Source organism: Chiloscyllium plagiosum, unplaced genomic scaffold, assembly GCF_037043375.1.
Source record: "Chiloscyllium plagiosum isolate Xiang-an unplaced genomic scaffold, Cpla_swu_hap1 HiC_scaffold_4, whole genome shotgun sequence".
In the NCBI taxonomy this organism is placed as follows: domain Eukaryota; kingdom Metazoa; phylum Chordata; class Chondrichthyes; order Orectolobiformes; family Hemiscylliidae; genus Chiloscyllium; species Chiloscyllium plagiosum.
Genome location: NW_028270142.1, coordinates 66,510,095 through 66,531,661, shown reverse-complemented (window position 1 = coordinate 66,531,661; position 21,567 = coordinate 66,510,095). Strand labels below are relative to the sequence as shown.

The window sequence follows — 21,567 nt, the reverse complement described above, 5'->3', positions numbered from 1 at the left end:
AATCAATGTAAGGTTAAAAATACATTGAACATTTGATTGTCTGCCACTTCAACACACCACCATGTTCCCTGCCAACATCTGTGTTGCGGGCTTGCTGCAATGCTCCAGTGAAGCTCAGTACAAACTGAAAGAACAGCATCTCATTTTCCATTTTGGATCCTGCAGCCTTCAGGACTCAATACTGAGTTCAATAGTTTTAGCGCATGAGTGTCTTCTCCCGTGTCCTTACCTCAACACCCCCACATCAGCCACTACCATAAACTACTTATGACCCCCATTCATAGCTATGGATTATCCCAGACTGATCATTACACATTCCTTTGTGTGCCAAACTACTGTTCTCTCTCTTTAGACTCCACCTCTAACAATCAATAGCTCTTCCCCCATTCTCACTTCCCTATTACCCCATCTTCTGCATTTATACCAACCTCTTCCTAGCTTTAATCAGTTCTGAAGAAGAGTGACTGGACACGAAATGTTTACTCTGCTTTCTCCATTTTTTCCAACAATTTAATGTTTTGTTTCTGATTTCCAGCACCAACAGTTCTTTAGTTTTAATTAGAAAAGAAGTGTTTGACAATTTGGTCACTACCCAATATTTTAACCATGCAAGACCATTATTAGAAGCCATTGATTATTTGAATAGATATGTTCTAACACCAGGAAGGGTTCTTATATGACTCAGTTACACCTCGTTTATATTTATTTTCTAATCAACTTGCACACGTTATCGCGCACGTCTGGAACAGGAAGGACATGAGCCCAGGTCTTCTGATTCAGTGGTATGGACAATATACTGTATCAGAGCTTAAAAATGTGTTGCTGGAAAAGCGCAGCAGGTCAGGCAGCATCAAAGGAGAAGGAGAATCGACGTTACGGGCATAAGCCCTTCTTCTGAACTCCATTGAGATACTTCTAACTGATCCAGTGCCTCTCCACACATTAGTTTTACCATCCCAGGAACCAATCTGGTAAACTGTTGTGAAAATGTGTTTCTTCAGAAGGAGACTAAAACTGCACACAATAATCCAGGTATGGTCTCAAGCAAGACACTAGTGGTTGTTGTTGTCCAAATGGAGCACTTGCATATTAATTGCAGTGGTTTGAGATTAAGTTCTACAATTTTTTTTAGATTCCCTAGAATGTGGAAACCGACCCTCCGAAGAGTAACCCATCCAGACCTATTTCCCTCCAACTAATGCACCTAACACTACGGGCAAGTTAGTATGGCCAATTCACCTGACCTGCACATTTTTGGACTGTGGGAGGAAATCAGAGCACCCGAAGGAAATCCACGCAGATACAGGGAGAATGTGCAAACTCTACACAGACAGTCACATGAGGCTGGAATCGAACCTGGGGCCTTGGTGCTGTGAGGCAGCAGTGCTAACCACTACTAACCAAACAGGTTTCATTACGAAGCAAAACTTGGTGATACTAAGCACCAGAGCAAGTGTTTCACATTGTATGTTGAATGGTTGGATTGCACTAATGATAGAATTCTGCATCCAAATTCAATTGATTCGCTACCTTACGTTATGCATATTCCTAACACTTTCCGAGGTATACCAACTTTCAGGACTGTCTTCTGTCTTGAATTATAGACTGGAAGGATACAGAGTTTTGTTGATAACATTTGTTGAGTAATTCAAATACATTTTAATTGTCCTCCCATCTTACATTTAATAAGTCTCTGAGAGTTTTCTTAAGAATGGTTTGGTGAAAAATATTTCTTCTGTGGTCCTTCCCATTACAGTGATAGGACAGCACACACAAATACCCAGGGTGTTTTCTGTAATTCTGCCCATATGTGGTTGGAAGAGATCCTGACTGAAAGAGAGATGGAAAGGTAGCTTTTGGAAGCAATTCCTTCCAAATGGTGTTACAAAGGTAATGATTTCTTGAGGTTTTTTTTTGCCTAGTGAACTGACCAATATCCATGCATATGGCTTAGAGATAATTTAGCTCCTGTGAATTTGGAATTCAGTTCCTCTAAATGTTGAATTTACTGTGGGTTTCTTTTTAGAAGAATGATTTAGATGTCTTGGCTCCAAACATATTGTGATCTTTCTTTAGGATGCACTTAAACTAATTGCACTACTGTGTGCTGATGAATAAGACCATTACATACCATTTCATCCAGCTCACTTTTGTGTTTCTTGTATACTTGAACACTATGTATTCTGGGAATATAAATTGGTGGCAGTGCATAATTTCTGAGCATCACCACTGAAGCTTCCAAGGGAATTGAATCTTTCTGGGAGCAATAGTTGTAAATCCTGAACTGTCTCAGTGTGAGAATTCTTGGTATCATCTGCTGCAATTGATGTGTTGGTGACATGTGAGTGGTTACAATATTGAGATCCAAGCATGCTAGTCATCCTGCTATTACTGATTCATTCATGCACACCAGGTAGAATACTTACATATAGATCTGTTATAGTTGCATTTCATCATCAAAAGGGCTTTTGCCCGAAACGTCGATTTCGAAGTTCCTTGGATGCTGCCTGAACTGCTGTGCTCTTCCAGCACCACTAATCCAGAATCTGGTTTCCAGCATCTGCAGTCATTGTTTTTACCTCAATGCAATGGTTATGTCACCCGTTATATGTAATCAGATTTTCTGTTGTATCATTGACTTCTAATGATACAGGTACTGTACATTTGTTCACTTCCAATTTATGCTAAAAAAATTTATAGTCCCCTATCTGATGTTCCCTGCCATCTACAAATAGTATCAAATTCTAGGGGATTGATAGTAGCCTTTGCTTCTCTTAGGTCATTCTGTCTGGAACTTCAGTGATACAACTGCTGTGTTTCTTAAATTCTATCCTATGCTGTTTTCAACTGCAACCAATAGGTTCACAAATCAGTAATGCACTGTTCTTACTATGATATTTTTTTGGGTCCTGAGGTGAATTTATCTTCTGTACAGTTTTGTTTGTTCTGGGCCTTTTCCTGTGTTTTCTCAGCAATAAACTGTGCACCAATGTTCTGCCTAGGTTCTGCCGGGGCCACTGAGCACCCAACTTTGTTATAGTCTTTGTCTGAATGTAGATCATTGAGCTGAATTTCAGAGGTGAGGTGAGAGCAATTGCTCTTAAAAGCAAGTTGCATTTTACCTAGCATGGTGTCAAATGGCCCTGGGAAAATTTGAGTTGGTGGCAATTGGGGAAAAGCTCTCTGCTGGTTGGAATTACACTTCCACAAAGAATTTGGTGATCTGTCAGATCAGCTAGAGGGCATCACGGCAGGAGTCCCAGAGGGCAGATATTTTCTAATCAACCTGTTCCAAAATTTTATGAAACAATGTTTCTAGGCTCAGAGCTAGGAACACTTTCATTGTGCCACACATTCCCCAGTCCCAGAAGGTGAATGTAGTAGGTCCAGCAATCTTTAGCTACTTCATCAATGACCTTCCTTCCATCTTTAGCTCTGAAGTGATGACTACACAACGTTCAATATCATTCTGAACTCCTAAGATACTGAAGCAGTCCATGTCCAAATGCTGCAAGACCTGAATAGCATTTAGACTTGTGTTGGTAAGTAGCGAATTATACCCTCACCACACAAGTGCCAGGCACTCATCACCTTTAAGAAAATCTAAACATCATCAGTTGATGTTCAATGGCTTTACCATCACTGATGCAGCCACCATCGAGCTCTTGAAGATTAACATCTACAAGGAACTGAACTGGATTAGCCATATAAATACTATAGCTACAAAAGCAATTTGTGGCTTGAAATTCTTTAGTGAATAAATCTCAATTCCTGATTCCCTAAAGCTGCTCAAAATCTTCATTGTACCATTCAGGTGTGTGATGAAATGCACTTCACTTGCCAAAATGATGGTAGGTTCCACAACAATCAAAGCAATTGACATCACTTAAGATGATGCAGTTTTTTTGTTTGACAGCCCCTTACCTCCTGAGACATTTGCCTTCTCCACTAGTAGCATAGACTGGCAGCAGTGTGTGCCATAGACAAGATGCACTGGAGTAATTCACTAATATTCCTCCAATAGCACTTTTGAAAACAGCAATCTGTAAACCCTAGAATTTTATGCAGTGATACACCACCACCTGCATGTTCCTTTAAGGAGGCACACCAGGCTGATTTGGAAGCATATCACAATTCTTTTGCTGTCACTGGTTCAAAATCCTGGAACTCCCTCTCTGACAGCACTGTAGATGTACCTATATGTTTCATGGACTGCTTCAAGAAAGCAGCTCAACACCACTTTGAGCAATAATTGCAATAATTGCTGGCCCAGCCTCTGATATCCACGACATGAATGATTAGAAAAATAATTGCCAAGGATCTTGAAGAGTTATTTGTAATACAATTGCTAGCGTGAACTCTCCTACAGCTGGAGAAGGGATTCTGAAAATCGTTCCAGCTCTTCTGACCACATGTTTGTGAGTGTGTGGATCAATCAATGGAAAAGCAACATTTCTGCAGAGTAAGGTTTTCAGACAATACATTTGAATAATACTGTCAGGCTATGTATCTTTCAGTAAAATATCTGAAATATAAAATAGATAAAATAAAAAAATATAAAATATTGCTGTCATGATGCACACTGTTTATTTCTTAATGCATGCAACTGTGACTTTTAGAAATATTATGAATAAGATTGAGAATAGAATTTAACATTGGAAGTCAGTCTTGTGCAGTTTTTGAATGTACTGGGTTGGGCATTAAATAAAGTTGGTCTGGAGTAAATTTAAATTTCCAGTCCTATTTAGAGAGTGTTATCTTATCCTGAGAAACATGTTAGATCCTCATAAAAAGGTGTTATGAGATTGAAAAAGTTAAAAATCACACAAAACCAGGTTGCGGTCCAACAGGTTTATTTGGGAGTAAAAGCTTGCGGAACACTGCTCCTTTGTAAGGTAGTTCAATCCATCCAATTATTTCCAGGAGATTAACTACTACGTAAATAATTATTAATTGTGGGATAATGAATACTCTGTGGAAACAGTAAGAAAAAAAACAAAAGAATGATCTCATTGTTCTGAAACTAAACTGGAAAGTAAGATAATCCCTAAAGTGAAGCTGGTGGATGGTTGTCATCAATTGTCTGATATTGAAAATCCATAGGAGGATTTCTCACAATATAATCATTTGTACAAAATCCAAACATATAATGAACCACACAAATTAGGAGCAGGAGGACGCCACTTGACTCCTCAAGTCATTCAATTTAGCTAGGTCTGTTTTCATGCTCTCATAATTGCCCTTAGATAAATTTAAACTATTATCCTTGGATGCATTCTTCTCTCCCTTAAATATTAAAATTCTGTCACATTATGATCACTGCTACCTAGAGGTACTTTTGCTATGAGATCATTAATTTATCCTATTTGTAGCACAACACCAAGTCTAGTTGCCTGGTTATATTTAGGTGTTGTTCTAAGAAGCTATCACAGAAAAGTGCAATGAACTCATCATTTATGCTACTTTTGTCCATTTGATTTTTCCAGGTTATATCTAGATTAAAATACTCCATGAGTATTGTCACATCTTCCTAATATGATCCCAATATTTCTTCCTTTATACTCCCTCCTGCTGTGTGGTTTGGGGAAGGTAGTGGCATCGTGGTAATGTCACTGGACTGGTAAGCCAGAATCCTAAGGTTTCCAAGCTAATGTTCTGGGGAAATGGGTATGAATATCATCATGGCAGCTGGTGAAATTTGCCTTTGGTATTCGGAGTTATGGACTGGAGTGTTCAGTGAACTACAGTTGTATAGAATGGTTGGGCAGTCTCGATATACTGAATAGCTTACTCCTGTTCTTATTTTCCTACCGTAGGGGGCTTATTCTCCCAAGTGATGTCTTACCTTTTTCATTTATCATCTCAAACCAGTCTTGAACTTTGGTCATACTTGTCTATCATGTAAAAACATCATTAATTAACAAAACCACACCAGTCATCTTTTCCTAGATTCCTGTTGTTCCTAAATAATGTGTCCTCCAATATTCAAGTCCCAAGCCATGTTATTCAGCAGTGATATCTCTGACATGGCTATCAGATCATACTTAATTATTTCTTGCTGCACTGTTAATTCACCTGTTTTGTTTGTAATGCTATGTGAATTTGAGTATAGACCTTTTAGTTGGTCCTTTTTATTGCTTTGTCACCTCAACCATATTTTTTGATTTAGTCTTTGATTTGTACTCTGTATCTGTTCATGATGGTGCTTATCAATGACTATAATGTGGAAGTATTTGAGTTAATTTCTTTTGAAATGATCTTACATATAAATGCTATTTTTTATTTAGAAAGAGAAATGTGAAATCATTAATTGTCTGTTAAATGTTCTGCATTATGTGCGGATGATGTGTGTTGACTCAAGATCCACATGAGTTCTTTAAATAGGAAAATACAGAAATTGGGTAAGAAATGCTTTTACTGCATTTTTTTGTAAACAGACCATTAGAAACATTTGTAAAATTTGACTTCCAACATATCCTTCACCACTTGTTGTTTGTTGAAAACAGCACTGTATTAGAGCACCGTGCCCCTCTAACATGCACTATTCTTCGATATCTCACTGGATGCTTAAAAGGTCATCTTTATTGAACATTCCTTGTCCATAGAATGTGATAAATGGGCTTCATGAACGTCTACAGTTCAACTGACTTCAGGTTAGGACACCAAAGGAGGTTCTCCAGATCAATCCCTGGAATGGCAGGATTATCTTGTGAGGAGAGATCCAGATAACTGGGTCTATATTTATTACATTTTAGAAGAATAAGAGATGATCTCATTGAAGCACTTCAAATTCTTCCAAGGTGCGATAGGGTGGGTGGATATAGGATATTTCCCATGGCTGGTGACACTAGGACTAGAAACAATCTTTACAAAAATTCATAAGCCCTTTAGGACTAAGATGAGAAGACATTTCTTCATTCAGAGTGTGGTAAATCTTTGGAATTCTCTACCCCACAGAGCTCAATCATTGAGCATATCCAAGAAATTGATAGCTTCCTAGATACTAACAATATCAAGGGATATAGAGATAGTGCAGGGAAGTGACATTGACATAGGTGATTAATCATGATATAATTGAATAGTGAGGGAGGCTTCGTAGGCTGAATTCCCTTTATTGTGTCCCCATGCAGTACTTGTGGTCTTGGTGATGGCACGAATGTTGTTGGGATAGAAGTTCTAGTTCTTTCATGCAGTGATGTCAGAATGTTGTGGACCAATGATGTCAAGATGCTGTGTGACATGGAGAAGAGTTTTCATACAGCTTTATTCCTATGTCATTACTAATTTTCTGTCTTTTCTCGGTGAGTGAAATTCAAGGCTGCATGATAAACTTATCATGAGAAAGTGAGGACTGCAGATGCTGGAGTACCAGAGTTGAAGAATGTGGTGCTGGAAAAACACAGCAGGCCAGGCGGCATCCAAGGAGCAGGAGAATCGATGTTTCGGGCATAAGCCCTTCTTCAGCCCTTCCTGAAGAAGGGCTTATGCCCGAAATGTCGATTCTCCTGCTCCTCGGATGCTGCCTGGCCTGCTGTGTTTTTCCAGCACCACATTTTTCAACTCTGATAAACTTATCACATTGCCTCAGCACATCTGTGCATGTGACAGCCATATAGAGGGACTAAAGTCTCATTCTAGAATATTCACCAATCCAGGCAGGCGATGAAAATGCTGTGATACCTCTAAGTTGCTGCTGGTGGAGAAACAGACCATAACAACATAAGAAATCAGAACAGGAGTTAGCTGTTTAGTCCCTTAAACCTGATTCTGATTTAATAGGGTCATCACTGATCTGACATTCCACACATCCAGTTTCCCCATAACCCTTCATTCCCCTATTGATCAAAACTCTATCTCAGCCTTAAACATACACACCAACTCTGCACCCAGAGTTCTCTGTGGCATCAAGTTTCAAAGACTGAACACTCTGAGAGAAGAAATTCCTCTTCTCAGTCACAAATTAGCACCCCTTTATTCTGAGACTATGCCTTCTGGAATGAGACACTCTCATGAGAGGAAACATATATAAAGTCATTTTAAAAAAACTCAAGTACTCCCACATTATATTCATTGATAAGCACCATCATGACAGATATAGAGTACAAATCAATGAGTAAATCAACAAATATGGTTGGAATGTCAAAGCAAAAAAAAAAGACCAACTGAAGGTTCTGGCATGCCCCTTAAGATTACTATTACTGTGGACGTGGACATGAGAAATGTTGATTCAATCCTATTGAATGGTGGAGTAGGCTCAGGGGGTCAAATGGCCTACTTCTGTTCCTGTTTCTTATGCTCCCAATGAGATGACCTCTCACTCTTTTAAATTCCATTGAATAGAATCCCAACCTGTTTGCCTTTTGATCATAAGAAAGTTTCTTCATACCTGGGATCATCTGTTGAACCTTCAGGTCATGCCTTATTCCATGCCAGTAGGCCCAAGCATTAGACCGTTTGTTGTAGTGAACATTAGGCAGCCACTTAAGAGGTATTACAAGTGGATTGTCTTTTTATTATGCTATTCTTGTTTAAAGATCTGGCAACTATCAGTGATAACTCATCCTCAAATGTCTGCTCCTTTGGGCATTTGAACTCGAGACCTCAGGGTTGTTAGACCAGCATGATGTTTGTCTGTATTTAACAAGGTGCTCCTCATTATGGGCTGCACCAGAATTGAGGGCTGGTGAGGAGGTGTGTGGGATGTGAAAGTGAGTACTGGAGATTAGAGTCAAGAGTGTGGTGCTGGAAAAGCACAGCAGGGCAGGCGGAATCTGAGGAGCAGGAAAATCGACATTTTGGGCAAAAGTCTTTCATCAGGAATTCAAAAATTGTTTGAAATGGCAGACTAATGTTGATTTAAAGAAGGAAGAAATCTCGAGCTATGGCCGGCAAACTAACTCATAGCTGTGTCTGATCAATACCAGTAAGTGAGGATCATGATTGATTCACGTTGCCTCCTACCAACTATCTTTGTCACTGAATTGTTCCCATGAAAAAGGAGGCAATTTGGCCCATCATGCCTTTTACTGAAAGCGGCGGCTGGGAGATGGGCCGCAGGGGGATTAGAGAAGATCATTTCGCTGTTCCTTGAACATGACCCTACGCCACCCCCCCCCCCCCCATACAAGATAGGGTTGCTTTCACCGCAGTGGAAGTGTGAATAAAGTTCACCGCCGGCGGGGAGGCAGAGATGAACTGTTTGGGAGGCAGATGTAAACAGCAGTTCCAGACCAGTTCTATTTCTCGAGCAAACCTCTTTTGCCTTTTCCCCCTGTAGCCTTCGCAGCATTTCAATCCAAATGGTCATCCAATGTCCTTTTGAATGCTTCAGTCAAGCCTGCCTCCATCACATTTCCAGGCCAAGAAGACCCCAGGAGAGTATACAATATCTGCTCTGACCAATTGTAAAATGGTTAATAAGTCCATCCGCAAATACTGCATCAAAGAAAAATGAGAGGCGGGGGGGGGGGGGGGGCGACTACTCGGGAATTTTCGGAGTGAATGACCTCCCGGTGCTCCGGGTCCATTTGAGCTCGCTGAGCCAGCCCCTCAGTACGGGGGAGAGGATGAGTTGCAAACTCGCGCTCTCTGCCTGACCCTCCGGCTGGGAACACGAACTCATTACCGCCCACCTTCAGTAAAAACGGCGGCTGGGAGTTGGGCCGATGGGAGATTAGAGAAGATCATTTCGCTGCTCTTTGATCCTGACCCCACGCCACCCCCCCCCCCCCCCCCATACAGGATAGAGTTGCTTTCACCGCAGTGGAAGTGTGAATAAGGCTGGCCGCCAGCGGAGGCAGAGATGAACTGTTTGGGAGGAAACAGCAGTTCGAGACCGGACAGCGCTTCAAACTCTGCACCACAAAACAGGACACACGTATTACATGCAATAACTAATTATTGTGCAAATGTCTGCAAAATATAAATAGCAAGTATATGTACTATACCCACTTACATTACACCATATATAGTGTTATACCATGCAATGTACATATCTTTACGATGCAAGTACCCGTGTGTGCATCTGGTAAATAAACATGTATACACGCAAGTACAAGCCAAGTTGAGCTGTTTTCTCTTCCACTGTATAGTTCATACATGTCCATTCCGCTGGGCAGAGAAACCTGTCTAGACGCGAACTGTGTAGTCTCTGGCTGCGTTCCTCAGACAGAAAGAGTACTCTTCACCCACGAACGGGCTTCCGCAGATAGCAAACCTGAGAAGTTGTTTTGTTCAGTTTTTAGGTGGGGATGGGGGAGGTGGTGTTGGCTGGTAAATGCGTGGCGCACCCTGGATGGTGATTCACTAGTCCTGTGGGGTTGGGGAGGGGGGGGGAGGGGGTGGCGGTGGAGAGCTGAGGGTCTCTCCATCTCCTACCCCTTCTGTCCCACGCATACACTTTTTTCGCATCAAAGCTTGTGGATCACCCTCTCGCCCCGGCTGCGGGAGTCTGCAGGAGTAACTGGAAGGTGTCATTTGCAGTTGGCACGGCCCAGATTGCCACTTGATGCTGAGTTAATAGGATCGCGGGGTGGGTGGGTGGAAGCGAGAGGAGAATTAAAGAAAACAACCCTATTGTGTCGGGGATAGCCGTTGCCCAGTGCGCTACTGTTTGGAAGACACGGATGCTCGAGTGTCCGTCTGAATCATACATTTATTGATGGTGGGGGGGCGGTGGAGAGAGAGGGAAAGAAAACCTTTGCAGTTGTTGAGGTTCCCGCCATGTTCCTTGGCTGCAGATATATTGACTGCAGCAACTTCACTGGTGTCCTGGTAGCTTGGTAATTCCCCCCTTTTTTGCGATGCCCTGAATTTCCAACTGGAGTCCTGGACTGTGATGCGGACCACTCGCCCAGCTCCCGGCGCCACTGGATTGAGATTGGCATGAACTTTTATTCCAGGGACCGCGACACGTTTACTGGAGAGCGAGAGAGACCCCTGGATAGGCCACAGAGAGAGAGAGAGAGAGAGTCAGAGGAGTCGAAATCAAATGCAAAACACGTTCGACAGAAGCAGAGTGAGCTGTCTGTGACAGAGAAAGAACGGTGGCAAGAAGGTACCGGGGGCAGACACGACCCGTTTCAGTTTGGTGCAAAATCCTGTAATTGACGCCCGGTTATTTCCAAATGCATCTTATCCTCCCAGTGTGTGTGCGTGAGCGTGAACGGATTTTGTGTTAAATACGCTTTGGGGGAAAAAGGGGAGTCAATCTGCTTTTATACGGCTTCTCCCAGAAGATCGAGAAGGTGGAGCGATCAGAGGACTGATGACGGACCGATTAATCCCTTCAATGCATCAAAAGGCGCCGGGAATCGTGGCAACGTTTGTGTGGGAATCATGGGGATATACTAATCAACCTGGAATCTTGTGCGAAACTGCTGGGGATTAGTTTGGGTTGAGTTTTGAATACACACACACACACCTCTACACATGTATGTCTCTTCAGACACAGCGTTCCAGACGGGAGCTGGGGACGTGGATGAGCTTGTGTGAAGCAGCTTTCTTCCTGAATCCATCCAACCATCTCATCCCATCCCATCCATCTCCCGTCAGCCTGTCAGCCACGCATTGCTTCAATGGAATTGGTTTGGATTGGAGCCCCTTGCATTAGAATCAGACATGGTCCATGGGTATCAGCACGGATTGTTCCACGGTAAGTTCCGCCTATGCGACTTGAGTGGGGAAAACCCTGTTGACTGTGAACATTCGCCTCGGTTGTGCGCGGCTGTGTAGAAACCCAACAGGGCACTGAATATAGATCAGGTGCAGCTAACAATATTGGAGGGAGGGGGAGGGATGAAAAGGAGAGGGATAGAAGGATTACTTAAGACAGTCCCTTGATTTACCAGTTGCCTCTGAGAAATCCAATTGCCTTCCCAGAGAACATTTAACTTGCGCTTTTCTTTTGGCTGTCTGTCACTTCCAAACTATCTCGTCGCCGAATCAATATAACCCCCTCAAGCCCAGGTAGCTTCGATTCCATTTGCCTGGAAACTCCCGGCGTTTGGCGAGGACCTTTTTTTTGTTTCTCTTCGCCAGCTCCCGAGCAAGCTATGAGTTCGAACTTTGTTTTAAAATAGATTGCTATTGTTAACTTGTGCTTAGATTGCAACTAGACTTATCAGCAAAAGCAGATGTGGGGAAAAATAAACGGGTTTGTATGCGTTTTAAATACGTACTGGAAAACGATTCTGAGAAGCTGGATATAGTAACGTGCAATTCTCCATTCGCATAATTAACAATCATAATGACCATTAAAAGTGTGTTTAAGAAAGGCATTAGTAAAAGTACATCAACTTCTGTCAGTTGTATTGTACAATTTTTCTGGAAATTACTTGCACTTAATAGCTGTTTCTAGCTAGTTAACCATATTAATGCAAACGCCGAAAAAGTCCCTGTGATAAATTTGTTTTTTTCCCCTCTCGCAGTTGTATCAAGTCTCATCCTGCTAGGACTCTGTGTGTCAACAAAAAAGACATCAGGTAATATTTATAATGGTGTCCTTCCTTTGATAGTCATGTTTTCTTCCTGCCATTCCAATTATCTGATTGTAATCAGCAGATAATGTCACTTATTGTTCAGTGTTTACTGCAGTGATCTGTCGAACGTTGAAGTGACTCATAGGTAGCAATGGCTAAAGCATTTTGAAAGCGCCTTCTCCAGCATAGTTACTGCATAAAGCAGACATTGCAGTTGACTGTCTGCGCGAGGAGACATCGAAATTATTAGGGGTAGGGAAGAAAGAGAGGAAAACTGGCCACCTATTGTCTTTTTATATGATAACATTTCTTCTGGATGTTACTTTGAACCTCAATTTTTATACTCGTTCATTGGTCTGAATTCTGATTAATTTTTGCATTGATATTAACCAAAATATTATTCCCGAATGTAATTATCTGCCAATTATATTGCATAAACATTTTCTACTAGTAATATTGCAACAAAATCAGTGCTCATTCTCATAAGAACAAAATGCATGAAGGGAAATATTGCCACCTAGACACTACCAAACCACATGCAATTGCTGTCAGTACTAGTGGGGTATTGCCTGTTATGGGGATATTTTTGTCCAGATGTTAAATGCGGATGCTAAGTCAGTTCTTTCCTCCAAAGACACACTGATTTGAGAATCAGAATGCAGTGCATAGTTTTGATCCTAGTTGCTGATGATTGTATTTTGAATTGGCTGGGAATGCTGAACCAGAAACCTGCAGTCTTGTACTCTCGTGCTAGTTTAAACAATTTTCATAAAGTAGTATATGTAGGCTCCAACTGCTCTCTTCCACTGAAGGTGTGGAGTTTCCCGACTGGTGCACAGGGAAATTTTGACTCTTGAGGTCCAAGATAGGATCTCTAACGTGGCACATTAGAGATGGTCTTCATTGTTGTGGAAGAGCCGGTGTTGGACTGGGTTGAACAAATTTAAAAATCACACAACACCACGTTTATTTGGATGCACTAGCTTTTGGAGCGCTGCTCCTTCATTAGGTAGCTGTGGATGGTCTTGGTAGAGAAGTCCAGAGAGGATGCGCTGCAGACAGAAATGGCACCATCTTTGCCATCCTGTCTGTTTCTCCTGGGGCAACTGGGCAGCACGGTGGCTCAGTGGTTAGGACAGCTGGGACACATCACCAAGGACCTGGGTTTGACTGTCCATATGGAGCTTCCACATTACCCCTGTGTCTTCATGGGTTTCTGCCGAGTGCTCTAGTTTCCTCCCACAGTCCAAAGATGTGCAGGGCAGGTGGATTGGCCATGCTAAGTGTTGAGTTACAGGGATTGGGTAGAGGGTTGGTTCTGGGTGGGATGCTGTTCAGGGAATCGGTGCAGACTTGATGAGCCAAATGGCGTCTTTCTGCACTGTTGGGATTCTGTGATTCTATGATTCTAAGTGTTGCTGCACTAAATAAGACCCTTCGTAAAATTCCATTATTAAGTATCGTCTTTCTCTTTGAGTGGTTTCTTTGGATTGTCTCCTAAGACTTAGCAGCAATATACTTTCTATTTTAGGTGATGTTCTTAGTGTATTTCTGAGATATAATATGTTGCAAGAAATTTGAAATTTTGACAAATGCCCAAGAAGGTTTTTTCAATATGTTTCAATGGCCTTCCACACAGCTCCAGGAGCAAGTGAAGATGAACTGGCAAATATCTATTTCAGTAGCACGTTAAATCCACATTTACCCTATGCTTAATTCAAAATAGCAGGTCCCTCATAAAGTGATGGCATTAAGATAAATGATAGCCACCAAACTGTCTTTATTGGGTGCTAATAGACATTTTAAATGATATTCTGTCTATTAATAAGTTTCTGGGAGTTTGGTTCTTCCACAGTTTGCAGGAGTGCAAATATCATGTGCTAAATCTGGACAGTTCAACATTAGAACCCAGTCTGCGTACGTTTCCTCCGGGTGCTCCAGTTTCCTCCCACAGTCCAAAGATGTGCAGGTCAGGTGAATTGGCCATGCTAAATTGCCCGTAGTGTTAGGTAAGGGGTAAATGTAGGGGTATGGGTGGGTTGCGCTTCGGCGGGTTGGTGTGGACTTGTTGGGCCGAAGGGCCTGTTTCCACACTGTAATGTAATCTAATCTAGACTCCATCTTGGCCACCTTGGAAGATCTTCAGCATCTAAATGAGCTGCTAAAGAGTCTTCCTTAAGAATTTTAAAGTGAATTGCTAACTATGAATGAATAATGTGCAGATTACAAGAAAAAAGACTGCCACTTCACTGTTAATTCACATATGTCTGGAGCACCATGACTTCATGTCTGAATGTTTTACTACTTCAGTAGTTTTCACAGTGTCTGCTCAATGTTGCTCCCTCTTTGAATCCCACCCTAACAGGATTCCTTGATTTATTTAATTCATTCATATGGTATGGGTATTGGTATGGTATGGGTATTGCTGGCATTGTTGCCTTTTCTCAGTTGCTGTTAGGAAGATGCTGGTGAGCACTTCCACCAACTGAATGGCTTGCCAGGACATTTCAGAGGGCATTTAAAGATCAATCACTGTTACTGGAGTCAAATTTAGACCAGGCTAGGTAAGAGTTGCAGATTTTTAGGACATTAATGACCAAGGTCAACTGTTATGACAATCTAGTAGGTCAGCATTACTGTTTCCTTTTTTTTAATTACAGATTTTATTTAATTAATTGAATATAAATTTATCAGTTTCTGTAATAGTTTAAATACATATCATTGGATTATCAGTCATGATCTCTGGATTCTCAGGCTAGTAATACAATCAAAATTTTACAGTAGATTTAACTAATCTTAGATTCATTTATTGTTCATTAGATCTAAATTTACAAGAAAGAGTTGCAACTACTTTCAAAGCAAATGATTACACTTCAAAAATAATTAATGGGTTATATGTATTTTGAAATGTCGGTAGGAGACATTAAGTTTGTTCTTGCTCTACCTTTCTTCGTGTCAGTTCCTACTTCATTGCAGGTCAGTCTATGATCTCCTCCACACTAGATTCATGGTGCTGTTTTAAAACAAATTACCTTAACACTGTGTTAGTCTTTGCTGTCCACCTACACTATCCTACACCTGACCTTGAAAGATAAATGACCAACCTCCTCTTCTGCTAATAATCAAAATGTGCAAGGTTCTTGGTGTTTCAGGCAAATTGGTTTTGCCACGTATTAGTTTGACACCAAATCTGATTTGTTTATAGACAAACCAACCTCTTCAAAATCAGTGCAATGTGGCTCTTGGATCAAGAATCCAGATGGTGGCTTCTTCACATCTCCCAATTATCCAAACAAGTACCCTCCTGACAGAGAGTGCATATATATCATTGAAGGTATGAACAAGAGATATGTCACTTGTAGTGAAAATAAAATGATTATATAAAATGAATTTTATTAGTTATTTTTTACAAGAACTGTAAAACATAAATTTAGTTACTTCATCAGTGAGTGCAACTTTAATCCTTTAAAAAAATTGAATTTCTGACATTAGTCAGTAAATGTTTTTGCATTATTTATGTATTATTTTCTTTTACGTAAATCCTTTCAAATGTTTCAAACAGATCAATTTTAAATTAGATCATAAAATAAATCGCTATGCCTCCAAAAATAATTCCTTCCTTTCTTTAAGGGAATATGGACATGGAGGCAAGACCAGTATTTCGTGCTCATTCCTAAGCGATCTTGAATTGAGATACTTTGCTAGGCAACTTCAGAGGGTAGTTGCGTGCCAACCAAATTGCTGCAGGTCTGGAGTCAGTCGTTGGCTAGACATAGTAAGGAGGGCAGAGTTTGTTCCCTAAATGGCATTTTATAACCAAATTAACTTCTCCAAAAATCGGTGATAGTTTCAGTGATATTTATTGAAAATAGCTTTATATTCTAGATGTGAAAATGTGGTGCTGGAAAAGCGCAGCAGGAAAAGTGCTTTTCTAGCACCACATTTTCAGCTCTGATCTCCAGCATCTGCAGTCCTCACTATCTCCTTATATTCCAGATGTATCAATTGAACTTAAATCCAACAGATTGTATGGTGGGACATGAGCTAATGTACCACAGCATTAGCCTGGAGTTCTGAAATACTGGTCCACTACTGAGCCACCAGTTCTGTCCTTACTGAGATTTTCAGAAGTTGACTGGATTTTTTGACAAGGTCCCTCATGATAGGCTAATCCAGAAGATTATGGTGCATGAGATCCATGGAGTCAGATTTGGCTTGTCCACAAAAGGCAGGGGGTAGTGGTGGAAGGGTGTTTTTTCTGGCTGGAGATCCATGACTAGTGGTGCGCCACAGGGATCTGTACTGGAATTTCTGCTGTTTGTGATACATGTAAATGACCTAGATGAAAGTGCAGATGGATGGGCTAGTAAATTTGCGGAAGATACACAGTTTGGTGAAGTTGTGGATAGATTGTCAAAGGATACAGTGGGATATAGATCAGTTGCAGATATGGGTGGAGAAATAGCAGATGGAGTTTCATCCGGCTAAGTGTGAGGTGCTGCACTTAGGGAGATCAAATGTTAAGGAAAAGCATACAGTTAATGGCACAACTCTGAACAGCATTGATGTGCAGAAGGATATTGGGGTTCAAGTCCATAGCTCCCTGACAGTGCTCAAGTAGATAGGGTGGTAAAGACCTTTATTAATCATGGAATTGAGTACAAGAATCAGGATGTCATGTTCCAACTTCATAAGACTTTGGTTAAGCTACACTCAGAGTATTTCATTCAGTTCTGGTCGCCACATTATTAGAAGGATGTGGAGGCTTTGGAGAGGGTGCAGAAGAGGTTTATCAGGATGCTACCTGGATTAGAGGGTATTAGCTATACAGGGAGGCTAGAAAAATTTGGGTTATTTTTCGCTGGAGTGATGGAGACTGAGGAGAGATTTGATAGAAGCCTATAAAATTATGAGATGCATAGATAGAATTGAAGGTCAGAATCTTTTTCCCAGAGATGAAATGTCTAATACTCGATGGCATGTATTTAAGGTGAGGGGGAGGAAGTTCAAAGGAGATGTGAGGGGCAATTTCTTTTTAATGCGGAGACTGGTAGGAGTGTGGAATGCACTGCCAAGGGTGTTGGAGGAGGCAGATACCATAGGAGCATTTAAGGCTCTTTTAGCTAAACACATGAACATGCAAGGAATGGAGGGATATGGACCAAGAGCAGGCAGAAGGGTTTAGTTTAATTTGGCGCCATGTTCGGCACAACATTGTGGGCCGAAGGGCCCGTTCCTGTGCTGTTCTATATTGTATGATTGCAAGAAGTTATTTTTTACCAAGATTATTTTGGTCTGAAAAGTAATTAAATGTATGTTTCTTTTATTCAATCATATCTTATACGCTGCATAAAGTAATAACATATCCCAGATTTCATCCATATTATGGATTTAATATTGACAGTAGACAATCTGTTTGATGTAACATGAGATAAACATGCAAATTAGTTAAACATGTAAAATCATCAAATCATAAATGCATTAATTTATATGATATTAGTGTCCATTATTTTAAATAAGTATTTGTTATGTACTGAAAGTTTACAATTGCCTTGAGATGGTTTGCTCTGCATTAGGTCTGGGCGTCGTGTCTTGAATCATCTGAACTCACTCATTTCCTTTGGTACACCACACATTTGTAACTTAATTATGTCAACTCTTATTTTATGTATTATCTTGGAATTAATTGTATGACTTCATTATTTAGCTGCACCAAGACAAAGCATTGAACTTTACTTTGATGAAAAGTACTCCATTGAACCTTCCTGGGAATGCAAATTTGACCATATCGAGGTGCGGGATGGACCTTTTGGATTTTCTACTGAGATTGGACGTTACTGTGGTCAAAATATTCCACCTTTTATAACATCATCGGGTAGATATTTATGGATTAAATTTGTTGCTGATGGTGAGCTCGAATCTATTGGATTTCTGGCAAGATACAACTTTATACCAGGTAATTGTTTTTTATTATCGCATTGGAATAATCATGACAAGAGACAAGTAGATATTACTCTTTCCTGCTTGAGTCCACAAAATATTTGAGAGCACAAAATGTTTGGCACTAAGTACCTTTTAAATGTTATAGTGATCGGAAATTGCCAAATGCATCATTTATGAGTAAATACTGGTTACAAAGAAAAGGATACATTTCTGTCCATAATTAAAAAATTCTGTTATGTTTCTGACTGATACAGAATAGACATGTCGAATGTAATGTTGTCCCAAATGTATCAGATAGGGAATTTTGATGTTGGAGTAGAAGAGCTGTATCTATACCTGCTCAGTAGAAAATCCCAAAAATATATCGATTTGATTACACGCAGGACTGAATCCTTGATGAGGATGCAGGGGGATTAATAATATGAAAGGGTTTTTCCTTTATCTTTATTTCTTTGCATTTTCATAATGTATTGAATGATGATAATACATTAGACCTCCGGCATGTCAGAACATTTAAAAACTACATTATTTAACAGTTATGTAGCTATTTTCAATTAAATCCTTCACTTTCTGTGAAGAAAACTTACTTATTAAGAAGTGGTTTTCTTATGGCTGGTCTAACAATTTGGGTTAGGTTAGTATCAGCAGCTTCCACTGGTGTCTCATTGTACTCAGTAACGTAGAATAGTTCCATAAAAGACACCAAGAAGTTTTGCTTTGTTACTTCCAGGTGTCAGTGAGAGGAGATTGAATTGTTAAAGGTAACCTATCTGGTCTGACTTCTAGAAGACTGTATGTTGAGCTGGGCAAAAGTGAGGACTGTAGATGCTGGAAACCAGAGTTTAGATCAGAGTGGTGCTGGAAAAGCACAGCAGATCAGGCAGCATCTGAGGAGCAGAAAAATCGATGTTTGGGCAAAAATCCTTCATCAGGAAGTGTATATTGAGCTGCTTTAGGCTGAGCTCTAATAGGAGGCAGTATATTCAATAGAGGATTGGCTAACAAGTAGAAGACAGAGTTGAGATAAAGGGGACAATTTTAGGATGGCAGTCTGTATCTAATAGAGTGGCACAGGGATTAGTGCTGAGGCCACAATTATATCCAATATATATTAATGACTTTGATAAGAAAATTTGGAAGAGTCTATGGAGCTATGGAGATATATAAGCACGTTGGCAGGAAGAACATTGGAACTGAGTATTATTTAACTGAAGAAAGCCTGAAGAAGGCTACATCAGTCAATTTAGCAGACCTTGTCCATGAATCACAAAAAGATAGTATCCATGTTCAGTGGGTAATAGGGAAGGCAAATTAATTGCTGGCCTTTATTTCAATGGGAATAGTGTTTAAAAATAGGGAGACTTTTAAATAAAACTACACAAGATCACGGTTGGAAAGCTATGAACAGTTTTGGGTCTTAAAAGTTCATGAAACTGATACCAAGTATGTTTTATAAATAAATCATTAGAATATAGAAGAATGTGAGGCAATGTTAATGATACATAGATGATTCTTAGGAAATATGACAGGGTAGATGCACAAGAGAGTTTAGGACCAAAGGGCATAATCTCAGAATAAGGGGTCACACATTTAAAACAGATGAGGAGGAATTTCTTTTCTCAGGGGTAGTGAATCAATGAAGTTCTTTGTTGCAGAGAGCTGTTGAGGCTGGGTTGTTAAGAAAGTTCAAGACTGAGAAAGGCAAATTTTAAGTCAATAAGGGCATCCAAGGTCTACAGCGAAAAGTTGGGAATGTGGAATTGGGGATTGTCAGATCAACCATGATCTCAATGATTGGTGGAGCAGACTCAATGGACTGAATGGCCTACTTCTGCTCCTACATTCTATGGTTTGATGGTCAATGTCAGCATGTAAGTCAGCTGCAGCACTGCTCAAAATGATGAGGATAAGTATGTTAAAAAAAAGTGTAATTGAGTTTGGGAGATTTCAGAAAGTCATTCCACAGAGCCATCTAGTGGTCAGAGCCTGATACTCTGTTATGACAGTTGACATAATGGAATTACATGGATTGTTGAATTTAATATAGTTAATGTGACCAAGAACATAACCAAAAAAGTGTGGAACAAAAAGTGAGGTTTGTGGACAGGAAATGTAGTGGGTATGGTTTTAATGACTTGTGTATTGTGTCTTCTTTGTGGAGTTGAATAACAAAAATGTAGATTGACAGCAAACCATATTTGTGTGCAGTATAATGTTTTTGTGGATCAACATATTGGCTAGAGTTTTAACGTTTATATATTCCTGAATTTACTTAATTTCTAGATGATGATGTATTGTGTGTTTGTAATATGGCAGAAGTGCAAACACTTAAGATAATCCTTTGGGAATGATTTGTGATTTATTTTGACAAAGCTGTTACCTTATTTTAACACTTTGGGTTAGATTTTGCCTCTGTACAATAATATAAATGTTGTGAAAGCAAATTTGCAGTCCATTTTACAACATCCACTTTTTATTTAAGTTTTATATTTAAAATTAATTTAGCATTAACGCTTAAATTTAGACGTGAACTCTGGTGGATAATTTCATGATATATTTAATTAAAATAAAATTTAGAAGCGATATGTTTTATGCTCACTCAGGTTTTACGTAGTAAGGAAGAGCTTTGCCTACATTATTCCATTTATCTGTTTTGCCTGATTGCTTTTAATGATACATTCTTCAAATTCCTAATACTGCCTTCCATTAAGTCTGTTATATCTCAATATATCAGTCAGGCAGATGTTTGGTTAGAGTCATAAAGTTATAAAGTACAATACGGAAACAAACCCTTCGGTCCAACCTGTACAGATTCCCTGTATTAATCTAGTCTCATTTGCTAGCATTTGACCCATATCCATCTAAACACTTCCTAATCATGTACCTATCCAGATGCCTTCTAAATTTTGTAATTGTACCAGTATCACCACTTCTTATGGTAACTCATTCCACACACGCACCACCCTCTGTGTGAAAAAGTTGCCCCTTAGGTGCCTTTTAAGTGGTGGTGGAGGGTTGCTTTTCAGACTGGAATTCTGTGATCGATGGTATGCCACAAGGATCGGTGCTGGGTCCACTGCTTTTCATCATTCATAAATGATTTGCGTGTGAACATAGGAGGTATTGTTAGTAAGTTTGCAGATAA

The 21,567-nt window shown here is 40.2% G+C and overlaps 1 protein-coding gene across 2 annotated transcripts in view; it reads left to right on the top strand.

Moving 5' to 3' along the window:
• The first annotated feature begins 10,930 nt into the window (after positions 1 to 10,930).
• The window catches only part of neto1l (neuropilin (NRP) and tolloid (TLL)-like 1, like), a 223,954-nt gene continuing 213,317 nt past the window's right edge, over positions 10,931 to 21,567 (top strand). For both annotated transcript variants that reach the window (XM_043688455.2, XM_043688456.2), the window contains exons 1-4: positions 10,931 to 11,653; positions 12,429 to 12,482; positions 15,685 to 15,813; positions 18,187 to 18,435. In XM_043688455.2, coding sequence (XP_043544390.1) covers positions 11,620 to 11,653; positions 12,429 to 12,482; positions 15,685 to 15,813; positions 18,187 to 18,435 — 466 coding nt within the window. In that variant the 5' untranslated portion in view covers positions 10,931 to 11,619. The remainder of the gene's footprint in view (positions 11,654 to 12,428; positions 12,483 to 15,684; positions 15,814 to 18,186; positions 18,436 to 21,567) is intronic.